The sequence below is a fragment of the Camelus bactrianus genome, chromosome 10 (genome assembly GCF_048773025.1).
Source record: "Camelus bactrianus isolate YW-2024 breed Bactrian camel chromosome 10, ASM4877302v1, whole genome shotgun sequence".
Classification (NCBI taxonomy): Eukaryota; Metazoa; Chordata; class Mammalia; order Artiodactyla; family Camelidae; genus Camelus; species Camelus bactrianus.
This window is the reverse complement of record NC_133548.1, coordinates 13,401,390-13,411,396: the sequence shown is the minus strand read 5'-3', so window position 1 is coordinate 13,411,396 and position 10,007 is coordinate 13,401,390. Positions and strand designations below refer to the sequence as shown.

At 37.5% G+C, this 10,007-nt stretch overlaps 2 protein-coding genes across 2 annotated transcripts; both read right to left on the bottom strand.

Moving 5' to 3' along the window:
- Positions 1-469: 469 nt before the first annotated feature.
- Positions 470-1,396, bottom strand: LOC141578962 (olfactory receptor 4C3D-like). Its single transcript, XM_074373051.1, has one exon. It carries the CDS (start codon positions 1,394-1,396, stop codon positions 470-472), a length of 927 nt encoding a protein of 308 aa, XP_074229152.1.
- Positions 1,397-8,783: 7,387 nt separating this feature from the next.
- On the bottom strand, positions 8,784-9,710 carry LOC105076410 (olfactory receptor 4C3D-like). The gene has a single exon (XM_010964507.2). The coding sequence runs from the start codon at positions 9,708-9,710 to the stop codon at positions 8,784-8,786; it is 927 nt and encodes a 308-aa protein (XP_010962809.2).
- Between the last annotated feature and the right edge of the window lie 297 nt (positions 9,711-10,007).

The following is a 10,007-nucleotide window of genomic DNA, read 5'->3' as shown; positions in this document are numbered from 1 at the left end:
CATGCAAATGTCCTTTAATCAAGTATCTAAGAACGAGAATAAGAACTTCTATCCCTTAATTGATCACCACAGGCTAAGCAAAACTAGAAAAACTTCTGATATTAAATTCCTAAGGAAAGGTGAACTCCATCCAAATAATATACCTGAAGAATTTTGTAAAGTAGAACAAAGAATCTAGAGAAAAACACATATTCAACTATATTCATCATACTAGGGGTTTATGGTTGTTCTCTTCATTGACTATTCTGAAGCTTTAATTCTGAACATTGAAGCCTTGGTAAAGTATATTACAAATTATCAAAACATCTAAAAAATGACTAGCCAATATTAAATGATTGACAAACACTAGTTTATGGACCTTTTTTATCTGTCAATGATCTGCAAAATTTCTTTGCTTTCCTGCACAATTTACAACATGTATAATCCTCACGTGTATATAAATCATCAGTTTCTTGTCATCATGAACAGCCTAAGTTACTCTCCTCTTCAACAAACTCCTCATGGCATTCTTCACCTCTGTGTTTCTCACTGTGTAAATGATAGGGTTTAACATGGGAGTGAATATTGCATAGAACATACTCATAAACTTGTCCACAGGGTAAGTGTCCACAGGACGCGTGTAGGTAAAAATACAAGGGGCAAAATAGAGCACCACTACTGTAAAGTGGGAGCCGCAGGTAGAGAGGGCCTTGCGTCGCCCTTCAGAGCCGTGGGACTTCAGGGAGCGCAGGACGACTATGTAGGAGATGAGTAGCATGGAAAAAATGAGTAAGCACATGCCCCCACTGTTGGCTGCCACCACCACTCCAGGCCTGTAGGTGTCACTGCAGGCAAGTTTCAACAGTGAGAAGAAATCACACATGAAGTGGTCAATGACATTGGGACCACAGAAGGTCAAGTCAAATGCAAAAACCATCTGCACAGTGGCATGTAGGATCCCCCCAAGCCAGGCCACCACCACCAGGAGCTGACAGAGCCCCTGTCGCATGACGGTCGTGTAGTGCAGAGGCTTGCAGATGGCCACATAGCGGTCATAAGCCATGACAGTGAGGACTATGACCTCTGATGCTGCCATGAAATGTTCCACAAAGAGCTGAGTAATGCAGCCACCCCAGGAGATGGTTCCCCTCTGGTACAGTAGGTCAATGAGCATTTTAGGAGTTGTGACAGAACTGAAGAGGGCATCAATAAAGGATAAATAGGTGAGGAAGAAGTACATGGGAGCTGAAAGTGCAGGGCTGAGGGAGATGGTGATGACCATGAGCAGGTTGGCCAGCATCGTAAATAGGAAAATGAGCAAAAAGACAATGAACAGTATTTTCTGCAGGTGTGGATTCTGCGTGAGTCCCAGGAGAACAAATTCAGTCACATTCTTCGGAGGCATGAGGAGATCCATTCATCAAGTAACACCTTCTTAGGGCCTGAATTACCTACAAAGAATAAGAACTGATTCCCATTAATCATGGAAGGATTGTGGTCTGAGTATCTTGATACAAAACTAGAGCAGCCACTGTACCTGTGGAGCGTGTCCTTGACACCCCTGCCTCAGTGCTTGTTTCAGTTCTCTTACGTCCTCCGTGATGTTTCCATCTCTTCAGACACCTAGTACCTGTCACCTGTAAAACATCTATAGGGCAACATTTGATGAGTAATTTACTGAGAAAATCCTGGGCTATCTACATAAGATCTGGATTCTCACGCTGGCTCCAGCTCCATGTGACTCTGCTACATCACCTCTGTGTCCTATGGTTCCGAGCCTTTCTCTGTGTTTATGAGGTTACAAACTGTAATTCTCAGATGGATCTTGTAAGCTGAGAGGTGCAGCACACAAGTAAGAGGTATTTCCTCTTCAGTGAAAATTCACATTTGAACCCTCAGCTCTAACTTTGGGAGGAAAGACACCATGAATGCATATCTCCCATAAGCAGGCAGTTTAGGGAAATATATGTAAGTAGTTGGCAACACGCTCTCCCTGGTACCTACTGGAACACACCAGCTATTCAAGTGTGTTTCCTCAGTGCACCTACCAAAGTGCCTGGCATAATGTCTGCACTGCCTGAAACCTGTTAGGTGATGAGTAAGTGCTTGGTAAATTGCCGTTCTCCATGGGTGAGAATATGCCTGCTCCCCTAGAGGGCATAAACCTACCAGTAATTCAAGTGTTCTCGTCCTTCTGCTCTGTTTATCATTACTGTCCACTTTATAAGAATCCTAAGCAAATGCTTGAAAGGAAGCTGCATATCAGGTTAATATTTTTTGGCATACTTTATGGGACAATATGAAAATATTAATTGCCTGTAAGAATGAATATGTTATTAGGCAATTTTATTTTCAAGATAATCATAGGGCTTTTTAATCCATATTTTTATTTTTCAAATTCTGTTCCACATATATGTTAACAGTCATATTCAATAAACTTACAGCTTCGGTAGACTTGGATAAAAACGTATTGCATAAATGTTCAGTTTGTGAGTATCTGCTAAGCAAAGAAATCCTTATTTTCAAAGTTCTAAAAGTAAAATTTAATATAGACAACAAAAAGTAATAGTTTGCTAAATAAGATAGAGAGGTAGGTATGGACTATACACATAAACATATATAGAAACACAACACAAACACACATGAAGTCTGTTACTATAAGGACCTATTACAAGTTCACTCATTCAACAAATCTTTATTGTACACTGATTGTGTATATTAATGTATGTGTGTTCCCATAAAGTTATAAAAAGTGTCCCTGGAAGTGCCTTTGGTAATCCCTTCCCTGCAATTTAATTACCGAACAGCAGCAACTCATCCCTCCATGATGTGAATGAACTTCCCACTCCTTTAAGCTTCTGCCACAGGCATTCTCATGCCTTCTTCTTCCATCTTCCCATAGCATCCATCGTCCATCATTCCTGGTTACAAGATACTGTATTAGTAATGGAATGAGGGAATTTGGGGACGTAAATTTCCCAAAGAAAAAACATAAGTATAATACAATGTGTTGTACAAAAAATGTGTATTTTCCTTTCAAAGATAAATGAATAAAGAGCTTTATTTTTTAATTAAACAGTATGAAAAATTTATACGTATGTGGAAACAAAGTGCAGCAGCTTCATTATATTCCTTTACTCTGTGGCTGACTCCCCAGCAGATCAGAAAAGAGAAGATTTTACATAAAGTAAGAATTATACATAATTAGTAAATGTGATTTAGAAATAACTATGAAGAAATAAATATTATTTTTCCTTTTTTCTTTGGCATCACAGTGTTCTTTATAGGGTTAAATTCTAAATGAAAATATTATAGAAGCTAAAAGTCTTCATTTACAAATATGTTCAACATAATTATTAAGAGGTGTGGAAAATTTAGAAATGACATGGGATGTTCCTCATTGCAGAAATGGATAATTAAAGTCCAGTGCATCTCTTTGACACATGCATAGTTTCTAAAAGAGATGTTTTTGAAAGTGGTGCAATGTCATAGGAAAATTTGATGTATTTTATAAAGTGGGGAAAATTGTGGATGGAAATTTGAGTTATATAGTTATTCTAATTTAATTCTAACTAATTATATTATTCTTCTAATTTAAATATATAACATTTAGAAAAAAATACCCCAAATATTTTTACTTCTAAGTTGGTAGTATTGTAGTTGAGTCATTTTTTCTTAATGTCTTGCCTGCTGAAGAGGGATTGAAATCTCAGATTGGGGGTGATGAGGGGTGATGCTATAATTTGTAAGGGCCATTTAATCTTGAGAGTCTATGAAATTATGATTTCCTGGGGAAAAAAAAATCTTACCTATGAACTTGTCTGACACAGCTCCATGGCCAGGGCCTGAGGCAGCTGTTTGTTCACCAAGAAAGCAGTAAAGATATAAGATTAAAGATGCCAACTAGCTCATCTACAGTGTGACTTTGCTGATTTATAAGTAGTACCTTTGGATAAGGCCTTTCTCTTGAGTCTTAAAAGTGCTACCACATCTCCTGTTTCTAGGCCAGTTCAGTGAAGCTTAGTAGCTGTGGTTGATTGGACCTCAGGGGCATTTCACCTCCACTAGGAGATCTTGCCAACAATCCAATTATTTCATGTAACTTAACTGCACTTCAGAGAACTTACAGCATTCATCTTCAATTTTGAACTCTTCCTTAAGTCTACATCAAGAAAAAATACTATGACAGAAAAAAATATTGGTTGGCCATTTATGAATTTAAGCAATTGAAACCAATGAGCTTTATATTAATTCTGAATATTTGCTATTACCTAAATTAATCATTGAAGTGGGTGACTATCTGTTTAAATGTTTTATTATAATACTTTGCTTTTTAATCAATCTACCATTCATGCAAATCATAATTTTAAATATTATTTCCAGATGCACATAAATGACAATTATGAATCATGTTATAATATTGACATTTCACATCAGGTAAAGTCTACAGTACTTTTTCATAGTAGTTATATCTTGCGTCAATTCTAGAATTAGACTAGCATGGTATTGAAAGTAATTCCATTCTTCAATTATATTCAGAGATGGTAGAATACATTTATTTCTGTCATGGTTTCATTTTGTAATTAATGTTGCAATGAAAGTGAGGGTACAGATATCTCTTCAGATACCTGATTTCATATTTTGGATATGCACACACACATAGGATTGCTGAATCATAGAGCAGTTTTATTTTTAATATCTTGAGAAATCTCCATAATGGCTGAACAAATTTATATTCCCACCAAAGTATAGTAGGGTTCCATTCTCTCCATGTCATCATTAAAATGTGTTGTCTGCTACATAATTCATATAACCATTCTAACAAGTGTGAGGTGACATGTCATTGTGGTTTTCACTTGCTTTTCCCTGTTGATTAGTAATGTTGTGCAAATTCTCATGTTCCTATTGGACACTTGCATGTCTTCTTTGGGAAAAATATCTGTTCGGGTGCTTTGCCCAATTTTAAATCAAGTTTTTTATTTTAATTTAGTTGTAGAAGTTCTTTATATATTTTAGATATTAATTCATTATGAAATATGTGATTTACAAATATTTTATCCCAATCCATAAGTTACCTTTTCATTCTTTGATTGTATTCTTTGATATAAAATTAGTCTGAATTTAAAACTTGATATCCTGGACTTCAATCTTATGTCAGGATGAGATGAGACTTAACTGGTCTGAGAGCTTTGCCTCCTCTACCTGGGAGCCCTGAGCTGCCATTTTGCAAGTCTGACAACCTCAATAGGCAGACATTGTCTACATTACCCTACATCTACATGTATAAGAAAGAGACCAAGAAAAGTCCAGTCTTGTAGTTATCCCTGTCAAGGCACCATGCATATAAGTGCATCTTGGACTCTCCTTAAAGTCCAGGAATCAGATGAATGCCAGGGCATGGCCTCAGTGCACGCCATAAGAAACAGAAGAATTATTCAGACAAGTCCTGACTAAATTCATGTATGGTCAGATACAGACAAGCAAATGGCAATATACAGCCCTGTGTGTAGACAGTTGCATGCTGTGTGTGATCACATCAAATACATAGGCATGTACATATACAAATGCGTTCATGTTGCTCATCAAATATTGATCCATGTGTCATCATATACTGAACCAGTGTGTTCACATTCAGACACATACATGCTATTGGGTATAGACCTACATTTCATTGAATGTACACATACACGTGGTCATAGAGATTCACATGAGGTTGGATCCAGACCTGAGTGTGTGGTGGGATACATGCTTGTGTATTTTTGGATACTTTTATTAAGAGAGATGTAATCAGACAGGCTTACTGACACTAGCTGCTTATCAACAAGGGGAAGAAAGTGCCAGGCTATTGAAAAACAAGACATCTTCTCTTATCCCACAGCTGAATCCTTGATCTCAAGGACACAGCCACACAACAAGACATTTATGTTCCACAACTGCTGCGTCAATGCCAAGGACACACCCTGGTATCTCTTTCTTTGTTCTCTTTTTCCACTGAAGTTTCTGTTTTAAGGCTGAGCTCCATGGGAGGAAAGAGCTGATAATAGAAGATGACTGGTACCAGCAAACTGAAGATAATGATGACAGAGCCTTTCAAGAAAAGACCCTGTGACCTATTTTTGGGCTGGAGCTGTCTTAACAGGCTACCTGGCTGACTGCTCCCCACTTGACAGCTTTTATTTTTTCTCCTTCTTTTTCCTAGCAATAAAGTAACTTTTCAGTTTGTCCCTCCACCTCTGCTGAGAATTCTTTCTCAACTGGTGGACAACAAATCATAGGTTTTCTGGGCTTTCCAATTTGGATGTATCTCTATTCGCTAACAATATGTCCATGGCTTTGAGGATTGTGCTGTAACTCATGCCAGAAAAAGACATTAAGCCCTTTCTGACCAGCTCAATGAAAATGTGAATCAAATGTAAATAACAGATTCCTCTTTTTAAATAAGAAATCATAAGGCAAGTTTTATTTACACTCCACAGAGATGATTATAAATTTTTATTGAGACATCAATAAATCTTTCACAATATATGTCTTATTTAGAATGGGAAAACAAGATATTAAAACATGTCGTTCTCCTCAAAATAAATATGTAGAGTCATGGCATTCCACATGTAGTTTTATGAAACTTTACAAAATGACCCTAAAGTTTAGGGGAAGAGAGGAAGGATGGGAAGGAGGAGGAGAAAGTTTCCCAAACTTGAATTTTCTTGATGGTATAAAACCTGACATACTAAGTAGAAAATTTTCAAATTGTTACCAAATCAATAATTATGTTGGTAGATACTTTATCTGTTTGCACTTAGATGTTTCCCCATCATAAACAAAAGTAAACTTCAAGTGGGTTAAATAAAAATAAAATGTTTGTAAAGTTACTTTTTAAAAAATGATTAAAATTAATATATCATGGGATTATGGATTTTCCAAGTAATAAAACACATCAAAAAGTAAAAGAATATTAAAATAACATATTTATATAAAACCACTCATAATTATGAAATAAATAACATAATAAAGAAAATATTTGTAGCAAATACCAGAGTAAATATTTTTACTATATAAATATATGTGTATATATGTGTATATATATGTATGTATGTATGTATGTATATGTATATTTATATATTTAAAGTAGAAAGAGTTCATCAAAATTTAACAGAAAAAATTCACGCTACATTAGATCAAGAATTCAAATAATGGACAATGTCTATACAGTGGATTCTATGTCCCATATAGTGTGCAAGAAACAGAGAACACAAAGGCAAGTAACTTCCCCTGACTTCAGGTAGATTACAGACCAATCAACATTGACAACTAACAAAGACTTTAAATAACTACACAAATTTGAAAATTAAATTTCTGTCTTGATCCATATGGGCTACTAATACAGAAAGCCATACACTGGGTGGCTTAAAATATAAACATTTATATTTCATAGGTCTGGAGGCTCAGAAGTTCAAGATTAATGTGCCAGCAGATTCCATATTTGGTAAGGTCTCCTCCCTAGTTCACAGGCAGCCACTTATTTGCCGGGTCCTCACATGGCAGAGAGGTCAAGTGACCTCATGGGGTCTCTTTATAAAGGCATTAGGCCCATTCATGAGGACTACACCTTCATGACCTAATCATTTCTCAAAGGGCTCTCCTCCAAATACCAGCACATTATAAAGGATCTAATTTATGATTTTGAAGAGGGACACAAATCCTCAGTATATAGCAGCATCCAAAAGTGGAGGAATAAATTATATAAGATCTGATAAACTCAAATTCTTGGTATTATTTGGTGAATAGTATTGTATTTGCAAAGACTTTGAGATAATATAAGAACTTTCCATGTAATGGGGATAAAAATCAGAATATGAGGTTTTTTAAAGCACTCATGCCCCAAAGACTTAGCCTCTCATGAATCCAGACTAAATAAATCTCCATCCATCCTTGCGATGATCCATTTTGGTGATCCACCAGCACAAAACCAGATCACAGTATGAACACTTGAATTATTTGTTCAACAACTAAGCTCTGTTCTTCGATAGAAGAATGGCCACACAATTTTATGCTTGATAGTATAGATGAAGAAAAGTCAATAGGACTTGTTCTTGGCCACCTAGCTAGTACCAGAACTGAGTTTTTCTATCACCTCATCTGGGGCTCTCTACATCTTTTAAGACTTATTAACACTTTGTCAAATCTAACAGACGGACAGTTGACATTATAAAGGATTTGTAAATGTTCCCCAGCCAGAAAAAATAAGAGTTAAATTATTTTTATCACCGTATAAAAACTAATATTCTCAAATGACATGCTTTTGATTTAGAAATGTTTGGGGTTATAGTCTTCATTATTTTTTCACTTTCAATAGTTAAAATATCAATTTATGACATGCTTCACTTTGTTTGCCATACACTCTGGTATGCCTCCTAAGAAGAGCCTCCTAATTAAACTGAATATGATCCTCACAGGTGATGGGCCAACCCCTGTGCTTGGATGACATTTGCTAACATTCTATAGTTAATTTATTCTCTTATCTAATCATTTAGACATGAATTTAGGACAGTATTCCTAAATCTTTCTTTTTTGATTGTCCCAGAAATTTGCTTTTTTAGACATTCCATTCCCTTTCTCACCTCCCTCTCTAAAATATTAATACCACAAATATACTACCTATATATGTGGTTTATGCATATCTATGCATTATATATGAAAACAGTAAGAAATATTCAGTTCTCAAGGAACTATTCTGGCACAAATTACTACAGGTATGATCCTCCATATATATATATAAATCATCATTTTCTTGGCATCATGACAGCCTAAGTTACTCTCCTCTTCAACAAACTCCTTATGGCATTTTTCACCTCTGTGTTTCTCACTGTGTAAATGATAGGGTTTAACATGGGAATGAGGATTCCAAAGAACACAGCCAAAAACTTGTCCACAGGATAAGTGGCCACAGGACGCGTGTAGGTGAAAATACAAGGGGCAAAATAGAGCACCACTACTGTAAAGTGGGAGCCGCAGGTAGAGAGGGCCTTGCGCCGTCCTTCAGAGCCGTGGGACTTCAGGGAGCGCAGGACGACTATGTAGGAGATGAGTAGCATGGAAAAAATGAGTAAGCACATGCCCCCACTGTTGGCTGCCACCACCACTCCAGGCCTGTAGGTGTCGCTGCAGGCAAGTTTCAACAGTGAGAAGAAGTCACACATGAAGTGGTCAATGACATTGGGACCACAGAAGGTCAAGTCAAATGCAAAAACCATCTGCACAGTGGCATGTAGGATCCCCCCAAGCCAGGCCACCACCACCAGGAGCTGACAGAGCCCCTGTCGCATGATGGTCGTGTAGTGCAGAGGCTTGCAGATGGCCACATAGCGGTCATAAGCCATGACAGTGAGGACTATGACGTCTGATCCTCCCAGGAAATGTTCCACAAAGAGCTGAGTCATGCAGCCACCCCAGGAGATGGTTTTCTTCTGGTGCAGCAGGTCAATGAGCATTTTAGGAGTTGTGACAGAACTGAAGAGGGCATCAATAAAGGATAAATAGGTGAGGAAGAAGTACATGGGAGCTGAAAGTGCAGGGCTGAGGGAGATGGTGATGACCATGAGCAGGTTGGCCAGCATCGTAAATAGGAAAATGAGCAAAAAGACAATGAAGAGTATTTTCTGCAAGTGTGGATCTTGTGTGAGTCCCAAGAGAACAAATTCAGTCACATTGTTGGGAGGCGTGAGGAGGTCCATTCAGCAAGTAACACCTTCCTGGGGCCTGAATTACCTACATAGGGTAAGGAGTGATACCCATTAATCATGAAAGTATCATGGCCCGAATATCTTTGTATAAAAACAGAGCAGTCACTGTACCTGTGAGCGTGTCCTTGACACTCCTGCCTCAGTGCTTGTTTCAGTTCTCTCTTACTTCCTCCATGATGTTTCCATCTCTTCAGACACCTAGCACCTGTCACCCGTAAAACATCTATAGGGCAACATTTGGTGAGTAATTTACTGAGAGAACCCTGGGCTATCTACATAAGATCTGGA

Coding starts and splice junctions, on each gene's coding strand:
- LOC141578962 (XM_074373051.1), bottom strand. CDS start 1,396: ATGGATCTCCTCATGCCTCCGAAGAATGTGACTGAATTTGTTCTCCTG.
- LOC105076410 (XM_010964507.2), bottom strand. CDS start 9,710: ATGGACCTCCTCACGCCTCCCAACAATGTGACTGAATTTGTTCTCTTG.